Source organism: Esox lucius, chromosome 4 (genome assembly GCF_011004845.1).
Source record: "Esox lucius isolate fEsoLuc1 chromosome 4, fEsoLuc1.pri, whole genome shotgun sequence".
Taxonomy (NCBI): domain Eukaryota; kingdom Metazoa; phylum Chordata; class Actinopteri; order Esociformes; family Esocidae; genus Esox; species Esox lucius.
Genome location: NC_047572.1, coordinates 33,193,045 through 33,215,360, shown reverse-complemented (window position 1 = coordinate 33,215,360; position 22,316 = coordinate 33,193,045). Strand labels below are relative to the sequence as shown.

At 44.0% G+C, this 22,316-nt stretch overlaps 1 protein-coding gene across 4 annotated transcripts; it reads left to right on the top strand.

The window, feature by feature from the left end:
* Positions 1–4,825: 4,825 nt before the first annotated feature.
* On the top strand, positions 4,826–15,926 carry slc9a6a (solute carrier family 9 member A6a). 4 transcript variants are annotated; one of them, XM_010906066.3, is made up of 17 exons: positions 4,826–5,219; positions 5,621–5,820; positions 8,766–8,843; positions 9,219–9,295; positions 9,402–9,514; positions 9,862–9,967; positions 10,480–10,551; positions 12,261–12,402; positions 12,652–12,757; positions 13,117–13,205; positions 13,324–13,437; positions 13,728–13,839; positions 13,997–14,150; positions 14,335–14,365; positions 14,479–14,564; positions 14,782–14,887; positions 15,053–15,926. In XM_010906066.3, exons 1-17 carry the CDS (start codon positions 4,937–4,939, stop codon positions 15,329–15,331), a joined length of 2,148 nt encoding a protein of 715 aa, XP_010904368.1. In that variant the 5' UTR covers positions 4,826–4,936; the 3' UTR covers positions 15,332–15,926. The 4 variants fall into 4 exon arrangements, with proteins under 4 accessions (XP_010904368.1, XP_010904367.1, XP_010904369.1 ...); XM_010906065.3 differs by having other exon boundaries at positions 10,480–10,596; XM_010906067.3 differs by lacking the exon at positions 10,480–10,551.
* Positions 15,927–22,316: the final 6,390 nt, after the last annotated feature.

The following is a 22,316-nucleotide window of genomic DNA, read 5'->3' as shown; positions in this document are numbered from 1 at the left end:
TTTATAGAATAAATCAAACGTTATTTGATGTGTGTCAATCAATTAAGTTGATTTTCAAAGCTTTAATTGCACTATTAGATTTCAGGAATTTCTACTAAATCCTTAGTAGAATTTCTATTGGAAACAAAGGTTTTAAAAGTATGCCAGACCTTTATATAATAAATCAGACGTTGTTTGATCGGTATATGTCAATCGATGAATACGTTTTTGATTTTCAAAGTTGTAAATGGCTATTGGCGAATGTCTCTTGAATGTATGTTGAATGACTCTGCTGTAGGGTGATATCAGGTAAATTGGGCCACTTTTTGGTAAATCGTTTGGGACAATAATACAATACCATATATGCCCTTTCCATGTGTTTTTATGATTAATAATGACTGTTTTTGATAATTTTGTGTTGAAATTATTTAATAAAATATTATTTAGGCCCTACAGTTCTTGAAACATCAGCTGTGCCAACTTTTTTTGCATGAGCAGTTTCAGGTAAAATGGGCCAGTTGTTTCAGGTATAAGGGGCCAGTCAAACTGCAAAGGTAAATAGTAATTTATCATCAATTTTAATTTTAAAACACAGTTGCGTGTGTGTGCGTGTGTGCCAGACAAGTTGTTGTCTCCCCCTTCTCTCCGGCACACACCTCCACACATGGCTGGCCAACCTGTCCAACGACCTTTGTCGAACTGAACTGGTCCTGAAGCCCAGACTCGTATGCCTAAACTTTACCTAGATGTAATGCCTAACCTTAACCCTGAACTTACCCAACAACGCCTGGACCTTAAAGAAACCCCAATTCTAACTATAAAATCAACTGTAAGTTTGACCCTAAACTTAAACCCTGAGCTGGAAATTGAGGTCCCTCATTGGGACCGGCAAAAGGTCCCAATTAGGTCAATTTTTTCTGGTTTTACTATACTCATTGGAACATTTGGTCCCCATTCGTTCAGTAAGACCTAACCCGCACGTACATACACACACACACCCTCACACCCTCACACACACATTCACTCACACACACACACACTCAAACACATGTGTATGTGTGTTTGTGAGTGACACAGATGATGGCCCATTTTAGCTGAAACCATGTTGCCCATTTTACCTCGGTGGGTTAAGGTAAATTGGGCCACCAAGAAAAACATAACTTTTTCAAAAAATATGTTCATATACAAAACTAACAACATTAATTCTAATTGATGCCATCAAGACAGATATTATGCATAGTTTATTTTATGTGCATGTTTTTTTTTTTTTATAGATTTATCATCCTTATAATAGTTGAGTTAGATTTGGTATGCCAGGCTACTTACCATGCAGCTTTCTGGTGCAGTCTTGAATTGAAGTATTGCCCTGCCCACCATAGCAACCATAAACCAATCAAATCACCTGTTACTTGTCAAGCACAGTTATGACAATAGTTTGAAATCCTTTGCAGTCATTGGCTCTAAATTCCAGAGGGGCTGGGACCCCCAAACCTTAAATGACCCATTTTACCTGATATCACCCTAGCATAGCATACAGTGAATCACGGTGACATATCCATTATCCAGTGATAATATAACCACTTTTATGTATCCAATAGTAATAGTATGATGTATTGTTCCACAAGGTTCTGTACAAGGACCTCTCCTATTTAACCTTAACATGCTTGCACTAGGTCAAATCATGCTAAATAATGAATTACCTTAAATGCAGATGATTACAGTCACATAGACTTGTTGTGTTAGTGCATCAAACAAGTCAATGAATGCATGAGATAAAACTTCCTCCAATTCAATAAAGACAAGATAGAGGTGCTTGTCTTTGGAAATAAACAAGAAAGGCACACATTTAGTGGCCATCTTAACTCTCTTATGATGAAGACGTGACCAAGCCAGAAATCTTGGAGTAATTATGGATGCAGACTTGAATTTCAACAGTCACATCTAATCTATATCTGAATCAAACTTTTACCATTTAAAAAACATAGCAAGAATTAGGGGATTAATGTCCAGAGTCTATTTAAACCTAGTCAAGGTTGGAAGGATGACCAGATGTACAAGGACAGGGACAACACGGTGGGGCGGTCAGCAAAGTGGCAGCTGAAACTGTCTGGGGGAGGCCCCGGACAGAGCCAAACAGGCAAGAAATCAATCCACCCACATTGCCAGGCATCAACCAAAGGGACACCCACCAACCGCAACCACCCTGAATGAGGCCTGAGTATTGCTAGCAGAGTACAGCCCAATTGCACAAGTGCGCAACAGAGAGACAACAAGCCAATGACTCTACCCCCAAATGGCATTGGAGGGAGGGCATCCCAGTGGCGATGAGAGCCCGCCTGGCAAGTAGTGGGACAATATCAAGCTTTTCTGGTCACCTTCACGCCTCTGGGCCAAACTCCCCTTAATCAAAACCATGCTGTGGAGATTAGTCTTTAATAGACACTTGAAAGTTTGCACTGAGTTTGCATTTCTAACCTTAATTGGCAAATAATTCCACAGTAGTGGGGCTCTATGACAACAGGCCCTGCCTCCGGCTGTTTGTTTAGAAATTCTAGGTATCTAAGGTTACGTGTAGGTATGTATGGCTGGATCCTGTCAGCAAGGTAAGTAGGAGCCTTCAAATTGTTCCTGAAACCAGAACTAAACAGTATAATTGGAACAAACTTACAGAAGAACTGAGAGCTAGCTCACTATCTTTTAAAATATGTCTCAAGAGTTGCTTATTTTCATCTTCGAAACATCGCAAAAATTAGAAACTTTCTATCAAAAACTGATGCAGAAAAATTAATCCATGCTTTCGTTACTTCTAGATTAGATTACTGCAATGCTCTTCTCTCTGGTTATCCAGACAAATTAATAAATAAACTTCAATTAGTGCTGCACACAGCTGCTAGAATCCTAACTAGAACAAAAAATTTGAACTCATTACTCCTGTCCTGGCATCCTTACATTGGCTGCCTGTTAGGGTTAGGGCTGATTTTAAGGTTTTACTCTTAACCTATAAATCAATACATGGACTTGCTCCTACTTACCTTGCTGAAATGATCCAGCCATACATACCTACACGTAACCTTAGATCGCAAGACGCAGGCCTTTTAATTGTACCTAGAATTTCTAAACAAACAGTTGGCGGCAGGGCCTTTTCTCATAGAGCTCCACTCCTGTGGAATGATCTGCCAATTAAGGTTAGAAATGCAAACTCAGTGCAAACTTTCAAGTGTCTACTAAAAACTCATCTCTACAGCACGGTTTATAATTAGGTGTAGCCTGGCCCGGGGGCGTGAAGGTGACCAGTAGGCTTGATACTGTCCACCCTTGCTGTCTTGCCAGGTGGGCTCTCGTCACCACTGGGATGGCCTCCCTCCAATGCCCTTTGGGGGAAGAGTCACTGGCTTGTTGTTGACTCTCTATTGCGCACTTGTGCAGTTGGGCTGTACGCTGCTAGCAATACTCGGCCCTCATTCAGGGGGGTTGCGGTTGGTGGTTGTCCCTTTGGTTGATGCCTGGCAATGTGGATGGATTGATTTCCTGCCTGTTGGGCCCTGTCCGGGGCCTCCCCCGGGTAGGGCCACAGTGTCACCGGACCCCCCCCGTCTCAGTTCCAAGGTGTTACGCTGCTATATTATTGTGCTGGGGGACATGAGGGATGTACTACTAACTTTTCTCAGTTTCCTCCAATTTTAAATTTTAGAAGGAGATGAGGTCCTGGTCCACACCTGCGGATTACCTGGTTTGGGGGGACCGTTGCTGTTCCTGTCCTTGTCCACCTGGTCATACTTCTGACCTAGTCTAAAATCAAATATACTCTGGATTTAGCCAAGAGAAATTTATTTATTATTCCAATTGGACTCTTAATATCTCACCCGGCACAGCCAGAAGAGGACTGGTCACCCCTCTGAGCCTGGGTCCTCTCTAGGTTTCTTCCTAAAATTCGACCTTCTTAGGGAGTTTTTCCTAGCCACTGAAATTCAACACTACTGTTGTTTGCTCCTTGGGGTTTAAGGCCGGGTGTCTCTGTAAAGCACTTTGTGACAACTGCTGTTGTAAAAAGCGCTTTATAAATAAATTTTGATTGATTGATTGATTAAAGAAGATAAAAACTTTCATTTCCTCTGTAGCATTTGATTCTTTATAAGACCTGGTTAGACTAGCTCTGGCTATAGGGTGAAACTACTCTTAACTTAGGTCAACCACCATCACACCGTCAAATTGAATCAAATTACCACAGTGAAATAATGTACATTTTGTTGTTGTAAGAGATACACATTTGTGTGAGCGAGGTATATTTATTTCAAAACTGGTATCTGGCGAAGAATTCCTGCCATGTTTTCAATGTGCGACAAGGTAGCAAATGTCCCAAACGTGTTACATATTTCATATTTTTAGATATAAGTCAGGCATTCTCTGACACTGTCAGTGGTGTTACATATATTCGTTTTATCTCCCTTTTTTTCCTCTCTTCTTGTACTCTTTATCTCATTTATTTTTCTTTTGAATATGTAAAGCACCTGGAGTTATCACTGTATATAAAACGCGCTATATTAATAAATTGCCTTTGCCTTTCAGCACAGTACGCGACTTGAATTCAACCGTCGGAATCGGAATCCAGCTCTTCAGTGACGTCTTCGTCTGACTTCCTGGTCAAATCCAAACTAACCTTCACAATAAGAGTTTTTGACGTAGATAACTTACATCTAAATAATTAATATTACGATGTAAGCATATATAAATTAACATATAAATGACCAACAGCATAATTGTGTTTTTATATGTTTTTATGACATCATATTCAGAAATAACTTTTAATTTATACAAAAAAGCAGAACAAATACGTTCTCTTCCGGAACCATCCATCTCCAGTTACCGTCTTCGTTTAGCTTACTTGCATACAATGTATTTCTAGAAATCTCGAAGTGCGACGACGTAACGTTACTCTCTTGCAGATTGAATTGTCAACATGGGTCACAATAAGTGCAGAATCAACGCTACTCGGAAGATGTCGACGATGTTAGCAATCACCGTTCTGGCGTGTTTGTCGTTGTGCATCTGTGTTTGCAGAGCAGAGGACAGCGCCATGGAGAACATCGTAACAGAGAGGAAGGTTGAGGATAACCATAGACAAGACAGTGCCGACCTGCTGATTTTCATCATGCTTTTAACCCTTACAATTCTAACCATATGGTTATTCAAGCATCGTCGTTTCAGATTTCTACATGAAACGGGACTTGCCATGATCTATGGTGAGTGTGGGTTCGGGGCCCTGTATGTCAGTACCAGAGCAATTAGTCAACTGCCATTTCAGAGGACTTCACGTCATTGTTATTATCATAGTTGAGAATAGAGAAAATATGAGGCCTAGAATTACTGTAGGAAAACGATAATTATGCAGTGTCAGTATTGTATGAGTCCACCCAGTTCTGAATCTCATTCCCAGGAAGTGTGTGATTCAGAACTACTTGATGCTACACCTCATATACTTCCCTAATGCACAATAGAGGTCACCTGACAATGTTCAGTTGCATTTTCACTGAGTTACATATTGACAGTGCACAAGGTGCAGTTGTACCAGCTTAAAGGGCAGTGGCAACACGTGTGGCCATTGCTAGCTGGGATTCATTCCCACTGCCCTCTTTGTTTACAGGTGTGCTTGTCGGTGTGGTGCTGCTCTATGGTGTCCATGTACCCCGTGACATTAGCAACGCAACCCTCAGTTGTCATGTCAACGCCAGCCCACCCACACTGCTCATCAACGTCAGCGGCAGGTTCTACGAGTACACTCTGAAAGGGGAGATCAGCGCCTCTGCGATCAGCGATGTACAAGACAACGAGATGCTTCGTAAGGTAAAGTCCTGAACACGTGGTCATTTCATTTAGATTCCACAAATCACAACAACTAACATTTCCGGTGTTTCTGAAAGCCTTACTGTAGTTGGGAACATCTACAAATATTATGTTGCAGGAACCTACAGACATTTTGAAAGCATTGAGCTTGAGCAGTTAAATAGGAAAAGAGTAATTGGTGCCTTGCAGTCATGAGTGATTGTCTGGCCCATAGCTGGCTGATGGAAAAGATTCAGCTGATTAACAAGACACAAGAATAAACAAGCCCCAACCATATTGCACAACAATGCTGCAAAAATGTGAACAAGGTTTTTGCTACTTGACATGCCTTGCCACTTCTTTGGTAAGTTGGGGGTGTGCAAATTAAATCATGGTTTTTGGACAGTGAATGTATTCTCTAAACTTTTAGGTGCTATCAGGTACCTCCCGTTTAAATGAGCAGTGTGATTAGCAGAAAGTCTTGGCGAGATGAGTTTGGAGGACATGTTTGTGCTTTCAGCTCTCCTGAGCAGGTCTGGAGTTACTGCTATGGGGCAATCCACTAAGCACCAGTTGGACTTCACAGCATTTGTAGGGGAGAAATAAGTTCTGTTCCTGCTTATAAGTGAACAGTAAAGGTTTAGGATCCCCTCCTTTCAATAATAATTCAAAACTGATTCTTGAAGTGATTTATACATTTACTGTGAGGCATTACATTTTTTCAAATAAATCTCAACCAAACATTTTACATAAATTAATGAATAGCGTGAGGACCAGTCACAAAACACCTAGCCTGGAACCCCAAGGAGCTAAGTGGCCGCTGGAATCATCAGAGATCATCTTGATCTGCAACACAGCCAGGAGGACTTTGGACAGGGACAGCTACCAGTCTTTCGAGCCTGGTACTTCTGAGGTGTGGGCCAAGACCTCATGTCCTCCTAAGTTTAAACAGAGCAGGAGAGAAGGAAAATTTAGCGAGCAGACTCCTTAGATTAACAAGGATTTACAGTTGAGAAGGAGAACGGACCCAACCACCCCCGGCACAATAGTTTTGAAGTGTAAAACCTTGGGGCTGAGACCGAACACATGGTGATATTCCATGGCTAGTGGAATAGAAAGACCAAATGCATTTTACTCTCAAGTCAGTCATGTGGTGGCAGATATCCTTCTGGTTAGACACCTGACCAGTAACCAAAAGGTTGCTAAATTAAATCCCAGATCCGACAAAAGGATAAATCTGTTATTCTGACTTTGTGGTAGACCAGGGGGTCCTAAACTAGGGGTCGCGACCCCATGTGGAGTAACCTGATATGAAAATGGGGTTGGGGGAGAATGTTTTACAATTGACTCTCATAACTGCAAATAAAAAAATAACGATTATATAATTTTTCTTCACATGGTTGGGGTCGCGAGAATTTTTACATATTGAAAAGGGGTAATCGGCCAAAAAAGTTTGGGAAACCCTGTGGTAGACAGTTAATCCAAACTCGCCCTGAAGAAGGGTGTCTGCTAAATGACTAAAATATAAAAATCTTTGCAGATTTTATTTATTTTCTAAATTCTCGTGCGGGTCCAGCAAGCCGTTGCTGAAATGGTGAACTTATGTCACTTAATTGGTCCATTTCCACATTCTTCTCAACTTAGTTCCGTAAAGTAACTCATGAGTCAGGTGATCTGAAACGCTTGATCACTGGGAATGACTTAGACCAGCCATTTGGTGAAGGGAATAAGCAAAACACAATATACATATTTTAGGGCTGTTCCAGACAAAATAAATCTTTGTTGATGAGAGCTGACTTTTCTTTTAATTTCTTGACATTTTAAAATGTGAATTCCTTCATATATAGACATAACCAACATGTTCCGGAGGTCTGGACAGCTTTTAAAGGTCAGCACTTTCAGAAAACAATCTGTTTTATTATGACAGCCGGAGGCAATGCACTCGTTTTCGGTTTCAGTTTTGGAGTAGATAAAATGATGTTAACATATCACACTTAGATATGTGTATCAAAAAACATGTATTTTCTTTGCAACTTTTCATGTCTTAATCATTATTAAGAAGAGGTTTTGCCAAAATCAGGTTTCAGATGGTTATTGAATGTAGTTTGGACGTGCCTAGTCACTCACAGGTATTCGTTGATTTGAACCATTGTCCACATTGTAGAATGATAGTGAAGACATCAAAACTATGAAATAACATATATGGAATCATGTAGTAACCAAAAAAAGTTTTAAACAAATCAAAATACATTTTGATTCTTCAAAGTATCCACCCTTTGCCTTGATTGTAGTTTTTCACACTCTTGGCATTCTCTCAACTAGCTTCATGAGATGGATGGTAGATTTATGGTGTGCTTTCTAAAGGTAGAATTATGTTGTGACTGACTGTAAAGGATGTTTAGAAGAAGTTGTTGCGCAAAAGGGTGACTTCATATCTGAAGTGCTGTTTGGGCGGTTTTGTATAGATCTTGCATTTTGGTACCCTTTCTTGATGTTTTTGCTCCTCTGTGTTTCCCTGACATTATTGCTGTGTTATAAACACTCACGTTCCTGTGCTTGCTAATCAGTCACATCCTGTAGCAGTCTACAAAGCATTATCAGCTTTGTCCAATGCAAACACTTTGTCACCTGGTCAGAGAAAATAACCTTTCCTTGATGCCATTCAGGAATTTGTTTTGTTTTAATCACCCAACACAAAGAGAACAAGGTCACGTTTAAACTCAAGGATGTAACCTGGACTTAAGAATTAACAAACAACAGGAAGCTGTTTTTGTTTTTTTCTGATGCCAATATTGAAAAGGGATTTTTGGACGATTGTTAGTTGTTGTTATTACAGTTAGTCATAATTTGGTTTCAGTGAATATAACAGTTACATAACAGCAGGCTAGTTCCAAATGTTCAGATCCAGTGGGACACTGTAGTGTGATGTCATGAACCCCCCTCTGTGATCTTTCTGTTTTGTGTAGGTGACCTTTGACCCCGAGGTGTTCTTCAACATCCTACTGCCCCCCATCATCTTCCATGCTGGCTACAGTCTGAAGAGAGTAAGAATCATTGTTTGGTCATTTAACGTGTGGTCAAATCAGTTTTCATTCAAACAGTAACACTCATTGGAGGATTGTAGTTTATGGCCAATATACCATGGCTAAGCACCGATCATAGGCACAAGGCAACATGGAGTGCATTATGCCGTGTTATATTGGCCATTTACCACGCCCCCCCGAGATGCCTCATCTATTCCTACGGTCTGCAACATCCCAAGTGTTTTTTGTCGTATAGTATCAGAAACAAAGCTTTCAGCAATTCAGAATTTCAAACCTGGACGCTATGGAATATGGGAATGTAAACCATGTGTAAGACAAAAATACCAGTTATGTTGGAAATATGTAGGCCTTATTCTTCACGTAACTGTCTTTCAGAGACACTTCTTCCGAAACATGGGGTCCATCCTTGCCTATGCCTTTCTGGGAACAGTCATATCATGTTTCATCATCGGGTGAGTTCAAACCCGGATGTACTGCATTACAGTAAGTACCTTTAGCCCCTGGTATAACCTGTTGATTAGATGCTGAGCAGGAGTTACAGGATCTGTATCTCCGCAGGCTGCTGATGTACGGCTGTGTAAAACTGATGAAACAGGTTGGGCAGCTTGACGGGGATTTCTTCTTCACCGACTGCTTGTTGTTTGGGGCCATTGTCTCGGCTACCGACCCAGGTACGAACCCTGTCCTCCGCCGTCACTTCTTTTGGACCACGGTAATGGGTCCCACGGTAATGGGTCCCACGGTAATGGGTCCCACAGGAGTGTAGTAGGCCAAGTCACCGTTTCTTTGTTGTTATTTGTTCAGTTGTGCGTTAAAAACAACAACAAAAAACTCACGTGCTGCTGGGTACTTCAGCGACAGTGAAGTCAGTTTAAATGTCATGTCGGCGCACACTAAGTTGTAGGACTCGTAATAGTGGAATGTTATCAGCAGGCCAGCTGTGTGTTTACGGTCTGGAGGTTCTAGCGTGTTCCATCTGCACGCCGTCGTGACAACCGTCTGATCTCCTGTGCTGCAGTGACGGTGCTGGCCATCTTCAATGAGCTGCAGGTGGATGTGGATCTGTACGCGCTGCTGTTTGGAGAGAGTGTCCTCAACGACGCCGTAGCTGTGGTGCTGTCCTCGTGAGTCCTGTCACAAATGCCCACCGTTCGTCCAGCTGTATGTCCGTGCCCATTGTGAACATTGTCTTGTGTTTTGTCTTCGATCTGTCGATGCAAAGCTTTGGCTGATGGGTCCGATCTTATCTGCCAACAGCTGTGCTTTCGAAATGTTTCAGATCAGTTCTGGCTGGATACCCTGACAGGCACATGGGCTGCGTTTAAACAGACGGCCCAGTTCTGATGTTTCTTCTGCTAAATTAGCATTTAGACCTTTTTTATTTTTTTTAACGTTAGGTACTTTAACATTAGCTTCAGAGCTGGTCTGATTCTGATTTATCAGATTTAGTGTTTCTGTTAATTCAGCCTTGCATCGACACCCCGCTCAACAAATGTTCTGTGGTATTGACTGTGTGTGATCTGGTGCTAAATCACTAACGAGCCTCTAACTAATGATGTGGATTGCTTGAGACTGATCCTTGGGTAAACCTAACCATTATTTTCCCTCTGCTGGGAACTTTTTTGATTGTTTTCAGAATTCTAATGTGTTATGGGCGGCTGAGTGCGGGGGCGCGGCATGCCCCTGGAGACAATCAATCAGCCAATCAGTGGGTAGAGGGCGTGGCTGCGACACAAGACACTCCCCTGAACGGGTGTGCTAGCTCAGAGTGCTTCTACAGTGGCCTCTTTTTTTGCATCGTCAGAGCGTGCACAGCAAATGACCAGACATTACACCCCAAACAGCAAATGTGCACCACAGAACGAATATGACCCTTGAAATTTTACTTGAAAATCCGAATCCCTGTTCCGTGGCACTTCTTGTGTAGAGGTAGCAATCAAAAGAACTTCTGAGGCATCGATTTTAAATGGCAAACCAGTTCTTGTGGTGTAGAATTCTGGTGATTTGCTGCTTGGGTGACAGGGGTTTATTACATCCCCAATATGCATGTAGCCTGGCTCCAACCCCTGTACCACTCCTCTCCCTCCTCTTCCTGGTCAAACTGCTCTCTCACGCACTGCTTCTTCTATCAGAAATGTACCTTTGCCCATTTAATGAAGTGGCTATTCATAGAGAATTGTCAATTTAAGGAAATACTGCATTAGGATTAGGAAACACCCTCTTATTTGATAACTTTTACATGGATTTATTTAGCTGCCACTTGAGCCAGAACAGCAAAAACGTAAATGGATTTTTTTGGAATTTGATTTAGCCATGACTAACACTAATTCCAGGCTTCAGCTAATCTTTCACAAATGGTCACCTATACGTCTGAGATTCAATATCTAGGCCTAATGTTGAATTGAATGGAAAGCTGTTGAAGGTCTTTCATGTGTTTAGTGTTATTTAGAAATTTGATTATAAACCAGGTAGTTTGAGCCCTGAATGCTGATTGACACAGAGCCGTGGTATATCACATCGTCCACCGTGATAACCGTTCTAAATACGTTTGTTACCAGTTTATTATAACAATAAGGCACTTTGGGGGTTTCTGGTATTCACCACCTCTGAAGGCAAGTTGTTAGTTGCTAAATCTTTTATCATTTTAATATCATCATAACGTTAGCATTCCTCACTATTTTGGACGGAATTTGCTAGCTAATGACAACATTGCAATTTGTCAAAGTACGTTTTTACATTTGATAATATGATGATAATAGCCAGGTAGCCTTGTTCTTAAGCCTTGTTGTCATATTTCCCTATAATTTAATTTAGAAGCCCCTATTTAAAGCGGCGACGCGAAAATGAATATGACAAATATATCTTGTATCCAGGACCACTGTGTTGTGCATTACAGCCTGTAGCTGGGGCATATTAAAGGGTATAATATACGATATATTGACAATATACTGCACCCGCTTGCCTTATTGCTTAAATATTTATTGGTTCGCTACCGTAGAATACTGAACATATTGTATATCCACCTGGGCTAGCTAGAATTCCCATAGAACCTTCTAGTAGAGAACAGAACAGTTCTTCCAATGGAATCATATCACATACAGTCCTAGTGGGAGTCCATTGTACAACAGTTTGTAAATCTTTTTTTATTTTTTTACATGAAAACGAGCCGCAATGTCATTGCTTCACACTTCTAGCAATTATCTATTAGTTTTTTTCAAGTGTCCTGCAAACATAATTTGTTATCCACAAAAATGAAACAAACTGGTATGTCATTGCCATTTCGAGCCTCATAACCCTCGATTCATCCACATGCTGTCTGAGCTTTTCTGATATCTGGCACCTTTGGTTGTATTGACTGTGTGTGTGTGATATAAAAACAAATGTGTGTGTGTGTGTGTGTGTGTGTGTGTGTAACAGGTCCATTGTTTCATACCAGCCAGAGGGGGACAATCACCACACCTTTGAGGTAATGGCTGTGTTGAAGTCCTTTGGCGTGTTCCTGGGGGTCTTCAGTGGATCCTTTGCCCTGGGCGTGGCCACCGGAGTCATGACTGCACTCATATCCCTTACTCAATCTCCATTTGACTGATTTAATTGATTTTGACTTAATTGTGACAACGTAAGGCGCAATAATGGTAAGGTTACAAGTTGATGCAGCTGATTGGAATGTATGAAGCTACGGTTTAGGAATGGTCGACTTGCAGCGTGTTTACCTCAGAGTCTCCACCATGTTCAGTTGCTGGTTTATGATGACTTCAGTTGTATTGTGTTTAGTATCAAATAGTTTCTCCTTTACTGTGGTTCTCACGTGACTAAGTTCACTAAGTTGAGAGATTTCCAGCTCCTAGAGACCGCTCTCTTCTTCCTCATGTCCTGGAGTACCTTCTTACTGGCGGAGGCATGTGGCTTCACAGGTAATCCTCTACTCAACACATCCCCAAACCCCTACATGTAGTTCATAGACTGACCCCACAGTAAATCCTCTACTCAACACATACCCAAACCCCTTCATGTAGGTCATAGACTGACCCCACAGTAAATCCTCTACTCAACACATCCCCAAACCCCTACATGTAGGTCATAGACTGACCCCACAGTAAATCCTCTACTCAACACGTCCTCAAACCCCTACATGTAGGTCATAGACTGACCCCACAGTAAATCCTCTACTCAACACGTCCTCAAACCCCTACATGTAGGTCATAGACTGACCCCACAGGTCATTTTGTGATCCCCAGACGAGTTGTGTCTTACAGTTTGTTTTTGTGTTCAGGCGTGGTGGCTGTGCTGTTCTGTGGGATAACTCAGGCTCACTACACCTTCAACAACCTGTCCCCAGAGTCACAGGACAGAACCAAACAGGTCAGAGGACAGCTTTTAGCACTTAGCTACTGCAAGCTACTCTGGACAGCAGTTTCTTAATCTGGTCAAAGTGGATGTCCCCTCTGTGTACCTGTTTTCTTGTTCTGTTGCCCTGCAGCTGTTCGAGCTGCTGAACTTCCTGGCGGAGAACTTCATCTTCTCTTACATGGGTCTGGCGCTTTTCACCTTCCAGAACCACGTCTTTAACCCAATGTTCATTGTCGGTGCTTTTGTATCCTCACCCAGAATGCAATGTGCTGATGGCAGGAGAATAACTCTTAAGAGTGGTGGAAAGCGGCTAAGTGGGTAGACTGGGTATGAAGCAATAACAAACTGGAATTAAGTTATTTAACCTCTTTAGTCTTAACTGCTGAGAGTATGTAGCATTACTGGGAGTCTTAGTTCAGTATGCTGGTGGTAAAGACGGGGGGACAGTCATCAATACAGACAAGCCATGTTTATTCCAGAGACGTCTGGGCTTCTTTACCCTCTATGGATCTTTCCTTGACAGCTGCTCCCCAGCTGGCCGTGTTTCTAGGCAGAGCAGCCAACATTTATCCCCTGTCCTTCCTGCTCAACCTGGGACGCAGGAACAAGATCAGCTCCAACTTCCAACACATGATGATGTTTGCTGGTATATTGTGGCACTGTGTGGTCAGGCATAGTAATGTACTTCAGTCAGTTACCAAGTTTTCATCTGTTTACCTGTTTTTAGCTTATTTTCTCATCTGGTAAACAATTCTTGGAAGTCTCCAGACCGGCCGGGTGTGACCCCTTCTTGTCCTCCACAGGTCTGCGTGGGGCGATGACCTTTGCCCTTTCCATCCGGGACACCGCTACGTACGCACGGCAGATGATGTTCACCACCACCCTCCTCATCGTCTTCTTCACGGTCTGGGTCTGTGGAGGGGGCACCACACAGATGCTGTCCTGCCAGAACATACGGTGAGTTCACGCTGGGGGTCAGAAGTCAATGTTCAGGGGATATCAGTGTCTTACCTTCAAGTTGAACCTTTTGTGAATAGATTTGTATTCTACTCTCCAATACAAACAGCTCATGCATTTCAGCGGTGGTCATCTGTAACCGCGCTGATGTGGTATTTATTTCTGTTGCTCTTATTTCCAACAGTGTTGGAGTCGACTCTGATGCAGACAACAGTGTAAGTGATGACCCCTCCGGAGTTATTGGACTTGAGTTCTGTGATCATCTGATCGAAGGGCTGTTGTTTTGACTGGATCTCTGAATCCGTTTCCTGTGTTTTGGTCTCCTCAGATGATTGTCAGCGAGGGGTCAGAGCGGAGGAGCACCAAACAGGAGAGCGCCTGGCTCTTTAGGATCTGGTACAACTTTGACCACAAGTATCCTTTGGTGTGTCCTTCTCCACACAGCAGATGGAACTGAAAGATACATAGCCACAGAAAAAGCTTGTATATTCACTGTCTGGTGTAATCATGTATTAGTGTGTATTTCACTTGCATTAACTACATTTTATAATGTACGAAGCAGGCTGGTGTCTCTCCTTCAGTAGATCCGTCATGTTACTGTGTGTCTGACTTGACTGAAGCCCCCCCCCAGCTACCTGAAGCCCATCCTGACCCACAGTGGTCCTCCCCTGACCGTCACCATGCCGACCTGCTGTGGTCCACTGGCTCGATGCCTCACCAGTCCGCAGGCCTATGAGGTCAGTGTCCTCAGACCGGGTCTCTGCTGACCTTCGGACCTTATTGTGGTGGTTGATTTTTTTTAAGTATACCTCATACTTCAGGTATGAAGTGTTTTATCAGTTGGAGCGGCCGTTAGCACGATCTCGTCCGAGTCAGTTTTCCATTTACTTTCTTGTAACCAGAATGAGTGCCAGCTGAAGGATGACGACTCCGACCTCATCCTGGCGGAAGGAGACATCAGCCTGTCCTACGGTGACATCACAGTGAGCACGGACGCCAGCGGAGTCCACACCAGTTCTGGGCCGGCCGGCACCACGACGGCCGCGATCTCGGCCGACGATCTGGACCGTGAGCTGAGCTGCGGGGACCACGAGCTTGTGATGCGGGGAACACGGCTGGTCCTGCCCATGGACGACTCCGAGCCGCCCCTGGTGGACCCTCGCCACCGGATGAGGATGTAAAGCAAACACCGGGCCAGATAGCCGGATCCCCGATCCCTCTATGCCCTGTTGGACCAGAACTGCAGGGATGAGATCAACTGGGATCAGAAAAACTGGTCTTCATCTGTGTCTCTGTCTCTCCCGCTCTCTTTCACAACACTCATATTCCCTTCTTCCTCTTTGAGTTCCCCAAGTGGCTAATCAATGTCTCTACCTCATTGCCATTTCTCCTCCTGTCGCCATCACTGTAAAATGACTATTTATTCGCGTTTTGTTTTTCTTATGTTGATTTTGTTAAACCAGTGTCTGTTCTTGCTGTTTAACAAGGACCGCTACGTAATCACATGGCAGCGTAGCAGAGGGGTGTTTGGGCATGTCTTAGTCTGTATGTGGAGGTCACAGTACAACGACACGTTTAACTAATACTATCTGTGTCTGTATCACACGATTAACGTTGACATGGTAACTGCATGCTGAATTGTGAATATTCGTTTCTGTGTGTGGGAAGTGGAAAGGTCAAGCGGAAAGGTCAATGTGCTGGCTGAGTGTGTGCATGTGTGTGTGCATGTGTGTGTGCGTGTGTGTGTGCCTGCGTGCGTGTGTGTGCATGCGTGTGTGTGTGTGCCTGCGTGTGTGTGTGTGCCTGCGTGTGTGTGTGTGCCTGCGTGTGTGTGTGTGCCTGCGTGTGTGTGTGTGCCTGCGTGTGTGTGTGTGCCTGCGTGTGTGTGTGTGCCTGCATGTGTGTGTGTGCCTGCGTGTGTGTGTGCCTGCGTGTGTGTGTGCCTGCGTGTGTGTGTGCCTGCGTGTGTGTGTGTGTGTGTGTGTGCGTGTGTGTGTGCCTGCGTGTGTGTGTGTGTGCCTGCGTGTGTGTGTGTGTGCCTGCGTGTGTGTGTGTGCCTGCGTGCGTGTGTGTGCCTGCGTGCGTGCGTGCCTGCGTGCCTGCGTGCCTGCGTGCGTGCGTGCGTGCCTGCGTGCGTGCCTGCGTGCGTGCGTGCCTGCGTGCGTGTGTGCCTGCCTGCGTGTGTGCCTGCGTGTGTGTGCCTGCGTGCGTGCGTGTGTGTGCCTGCGTGCGTGCGTGCGTGTGTGTGCCTGCGTGTGTGCCTGCGTGCGTGTGTGTGCCTGCCTGCGTGCGTGCGTGCGTGTGCGTGCCTGCATGCCTGCGTGCGTGTGTGCGTGCCTGCGTGCGTGCCTGCGTGCGTGTGTGCGTGCGTGTGTGCGTGTGTGCGTACTCAGGCGTACAGCCGTCCCTGTGTGATCCGAGGCTGACCTGACTCAGTGACCCTGCGCTGTCTTGCTGTGTTTGCGGTTACAATCAAGTGCCTGAGGGATCGGAGTGGTTTGTTTTCCATTTTTTAAGTAATACACTCCTCCGCCCACCGGGGAGCGTACTTCTCCACGGCTGACCGGGCCCCTGTGCTGTGGCCTGTTTGAATGTGGCAGGGTGAGCAGGTTTGAACCGCCTAACAATGTCATTTGGCTTGCTCTGCGTAAACTGGCAAATCTTGGATCTTACACAGTGACCGTAGGCTGTGGCCTGGTGAGGTTTCACACTGGTGATGTCACTCGCCACAGGAACAGAAACGGAGGGCATTTGGTTGAAATATGAGATCCAAAATCTGCCGTAGGGTGAAAGCCTGGTGCCCTTTCTCCAGCATTTACATTTTATGGAAATTGACAGAGTGCAGGCAGCTTCAAAATACTGTGTTTTGCCATGTACTAGAAGTACTTTAACTAGATCTTGGCTGTTAGTCAAACAGGCACTATACGTGTGTAACATGGGGTCTTTTTGATAATGAAATGTATAATCAAAACCTCTGGGGACCTGACTTACTGGCTAAGATCTATTTTCACATTAGGTGAAGTTTAAGGAAGTATAATAAACATGCTACAGGAGCTTTTGATCAAGGATCAAGACATAGAACCGTCTAATGTCTAATTAACAATTAAGGATAAACAACCTTTCATCCGTTCCTGATGTTTTTACAGTGGTGTTTTAACGGGACCATGCTTTGAGTCGGATGGGGATGGATGGAGTGTGTCCCGTGTCACCACACTGAGGTTCTCCCTGCTGTCTTTGTATACAGAGTTACAGTTCAACCCTCAACACAACCGAGTCACTGATTTAATGAGCCCTTATTGAACCGTCCCAGATGCTGTGTGGTCCTGTGACACACGGGGTCATTCGGGTTTGGAGAATGTCTTCGATTAGATGATCTGAAAATACAGACATGGAAGCTATCATTTGAAGATATTTTTGTAAAATAATAAAATATTCTGAACATTTGGAGAACAGCCGGTGGGTTGACGAAGACAGAATTGCTGTTCAAAATGAATGTTGGCTAGTCTTTATACGCGTGAAAGATTGATTTATGTTGCTATTATATTCTATACTAATCCAATGAGTCCTGTGAACCTCACTGCGCTCGGTACGTTGGGCCTGGTGTCTTGCCCTCTGAGCTGTGAACATCGGGGGTCTTTGTTCCAGGATCTGTACGGGCTGTTAACGTGTTGTAGCAGGAGGGGTCTCTGACTGTTCTGGGATCTGTAGGGGCTGTTAACGTGTGGTAGCAGGAGGTGTTGACAGGACACCACCCTAGCAACGTTCTGTTGATGTGGATGGAAAGGTTGGAGGGAGGGAGGGAGGCAGGGAGGGAGGGGGAGTCAGAGGAGGTGTAAAGGCAGGTATTTGTCCGGGATTGTCTTCTGCTGTGCAGAAGCATCTGGTGGAACATATGTTCTCTTCTGTTTTTTGTTTTGTTCAGTCCGGCATGCCTTTTGTTTTTTTTTCAGTTTTTATAACAGTAGATGCAGTGTATTTTTTCCCTCTATTTTGTTTACTTTATTTAGTTTAATCTCGAATGATGAAGGGAAATGAGGAGGCAGTTTGGACGATTACGCACCATTTGCACTTAAACAATGTGTTTAATTTTGATTTTCTTCCAAATTACATTTTGTATTATTTTTAGCTGCTTATAACATGCTTTGAATTGTGTTGGGCTCCTAATGAAATGAAGGAAACCACATGATTTCTGTTAATGATGATTTGTGGTAGGTAATGTCATCAAGATCAAAGGATCTGAATGGTTGTATTCAGGCAGTTTAAATTGTGTTCATGTACAGTTTATGATCTACATAACCAAGACAAACCCAGTTGGACTCTTTCCTTTTCCATGACCTTGACTCTGACTTCTGTCTTTAAAAAAAGCAGAAATGTGTAGCTGCTGATGTGTTTCTGACAGATTAAATTATGTTAGGTCAAAAAAGGCACACTAGTCTAAATTTACTGACCAAAGGGCCTTGTTGAGGTCCATTTTCAGACCGTCCACTCTGTTTATACTGTTACTTTGCTGTGTGCATGTCTCACTGTATGTGTGTGCGTGCGTGTGTGTGCGTGCGTATGTGCGCGCATATTGCCTGTGTGTGCGTGTGTGTGTGTGTGTGTGTGTGCATGTTGCCTGTGTGTGTCTGCTGTAAAGTGTGTCACTTTGCTGCCTCGGTGTTGCAGGTACTGATTGTTAACGGTCAATAAACAGAAGCCTGTGCTTTTCATTAAACCAGTTTCTGTAATTGTCTCCTTGTTGTCCTCCCGATTTCACATTTACATGTGATGATGTAATCAGTCTGGTTTGTGTCTGAAGAGAGGCGTTTAGTTGGCTAACCAGATACAGTCTCACGCGACCTGTCCTCACATGACCTTCCTCTAAGACGTGCACAGGATTGAATTCAGGAAAAGCTCTAACATTTTGTGTCATTTATCCACTTTCATTGGCCTTCATCCCCAGTATTGGATTATATTCCCCCTGGGATGGAGTGATTTAGTCCCAGTCCTCTCATTCCCCTTTTGCCGCTTTACCTCGTCTCTGCAGAACCTACATTTTCATTTATATGTTTGCTGATGCTCTTATCCAGAGTGAATTACAGTCAGTGTATTCATCCTAAAATAGTTAGGTGGCACTATGCCTCCATAGTTATAGTACGTCTATTTTCCTCAAGTATAAATGCAGCTAAATATCCCTCAGGAGACTGGTCTGTCTGGCACAACAACGGCCATGTGGGGGAGGTGGAAGGTGCATTTCCCTGCCTCACTAGCTGGGCCAGGAGTTTTACATGATACGGTGGTGTAGAACCCCACCTTACCCAGCCCACGGTTGATCAACCTTATTGTTTAATCTTTCCAGGCAGGTGAGGTGTGTTGGATGCGAAGGAAGCACTTCACCAGATTACTGCCAGTTATATGTCATTGACGGACAGGGGAGACCCCTCCCACCAGATTACTGCCAGTTATATGTCATTGACGGACAGGGGAGACCCCTCCCACCAGGACACTTCCTCCATTCAGGTGTCAGCTAGCAAGCTCCCAATATGGACACAACAATCCACAAGAAGTCTGTTTGAAGCTGTTGCAGCAAAGGGAGGAAATATTCTGTCTATTTTTCAATAACGCAATCTACAAACAATACCCCAAATCAAAAAATGCATACATCTCATGAAGATATGTATTCATGCACTTTACTAAGTACTTCACAGAAGCGACTTGGAGTGATCACAGCTACCAGTTTCCAAACCTGTATTTCATTAGTTTCTCATATTCTTCCTTGCAAATCTTCTCTAGCTCTTGTTAGATTGGATTGGCAGTGTCTGCAAACGGATCTTTAGGTCACAGACATTTACTGTTGTTCAAGACCAAGCTTTTGCTGGGCTACTCAAGGACAGTCACAGATTTGTTCCGAAGCCACTCCAGCATTGTCTTGGCTTAGGGCTTTGGGTCTTTTATGCTGAAAGAGTAACATTCACACAGTCTGAGGTCCAGCGTGCTCTGGATCAGGTTTTCTTCAAGGATCTCTGTATTTTACTCTGTTTATCCTTCCCTCAATCTTCATGTCCATGTCCCTACTGCTGTGAAGCTTCCCCATTGTATGTTGCCACCACCACCATGCTTCACTGTAGGAGTGATAGTAGCCAGTTGATGAGTGTTGTTTTTGTCAGATGTAGCTCTTGGTAGTTTGTTTTGGGTCTCATCCAACCAGATAATTTCCCCCCCACCTATTAGTGACCTTTGGGTTGTGGGTCACCTTCCAGACCAAGGCCCTTCCTGCAGTTATTTAGTTTGACCAGTCTGCTCAAGAATGTCTCGGTGCTGCCAAACTTTGTTCATTACAGAATGATGGAGCCTACTTCCTGGGACGTTTCAATGGTTTTGTAAAACATTCCCCAGATCCTGACTGAATTCTAGCTCTCTTTCTAGGATTTCATTGCATGTTTTTTGCTCAGACATGCAAGGTAAAGTGTGGGACCTTATATAGACAGATGTGTGCCTTTCTAAATCATGTCTAACCAGTGGAATTCGTCACATGCAGATGGACTCAGGGACAGGATGCATTTGAGTTCAGTTTGGAGGGTGAGAATGCGTTTGTACATGAGATACAGCTCCCGAGAAACTGAAGAGACCACTGCACCTTTTTCTTTAATTTCCAAAAAAGTTGAAAAGGAAGGTTTTGGGTGAGGAACAGAAGCATTCAATTTGCAGTGGTCTCTTAATTTTAACCCTTCTGTTCCTCACTCAAAACCTTCCTTTTTGACTTTTTTGGAAAGGAAAGAAAAAGTTGCAGTGGTCTCTTAATTTTTTCCGAAGCTGTATTAAGATTTTTCACTTTTCAATAAACTGTCACATTTGTATAAACTTGTTTTGCTTTGTCATTATGGGGTATTCTGTGTTGATTGATTGCAAAAAAATATAATAAATTAGAATTCAATCTATTACCACACACCATGTGGAGAAAGTGAAGGGGTCTGAAAACCTATAAAGGTTCTGTGCACCCACACACACACACACACACACACACACACACACACACACCAGAAATATATCTCCTGGCAGAGTCTTTTGGCTGTTGATCTAGTCTCTGTGTCTGTGTACTGTGTGTGGCAGCTTAGCAACAACTCGTCACTTTGGAAATGGGTACAAGAACAGGCTGAATGTCATGGCTAACGTATTTACATGGCCTTTGATTGCCAGCACTTCCTAGCCAGCCAGACCCTAAAATGACAATGTAAGACCTGTTAAAGAATCTAGATTTATTTGAGTACTTGGCAGAATGCCGAGAAATGCTGTCCCCCATATAAATGTTGATTTCACCTGCAGAGAGGGAATTAAATCACTGACATTTCAATAGAGGAGTTGTTGTGTTTCACAATATTCATCCACCAGAAAGTATTTTGGGCATAAAACAGCGCATCCTAAATGTATAGAGTACAAAATAATACATGTAATTAATCATCCACCTTCTTTACCCGTCAAATCAGGTAAGTTGGGAATCTCTGTAATAGATAAAACCCAAACCTTCATTCTCCTTATTTGCATGCTGATGACGATCCTGGGTGGGATGACAGCCCTGGGTGGGATGACGGTCCTGGGTAGGATGACGGTCCTGGGTGGGATGACAGCCCTGGGTGGGATGATGGTCCAGGGTGGGATGACGGTCCTGGGTGGGATGACGGTCCAGGGTGGGATGATGGTCCTGGGTGAGATGGTCCTGGGTGGGATGACGGTCCTGGGTGGGATGATGGTCCTGGGTAGGATGACGGTCCAGGGTGGGATGATGGTCCTGGGTGGGATGATGGTCCTGGGTGAGATGGTCCAGGGTGGGATGATGTTCCTGGGTGGGATGATGTTCCTGGGTGGAATGATGGTCCTGGGTGGAATGATGGTCCTGGGTAGGATAACGGTCCAGGGTGGGATGATGGTCCAGGGTGGGATGACGGTCCTGGGTGGGATGACGGTCCTGGGTGGGATGATGGTCCTGGGTAGGATAACGGTCCAGGGTGGGATGATGGTCCAGGGTGGGATGATGGTCCTGGGTGAGATGGTCCTGGGTGGGATGATGTTCCTGGGTGGGATGCCAGTCAAGCAGCCAGGCTCTGTAAGAGCAGCTGCCTCAGGTGGTTAGGATTAGGGCTAGGCCGTTTAACAGGAACGGATGGGCGCTCTGCTTTTGTTTGGCTCTAC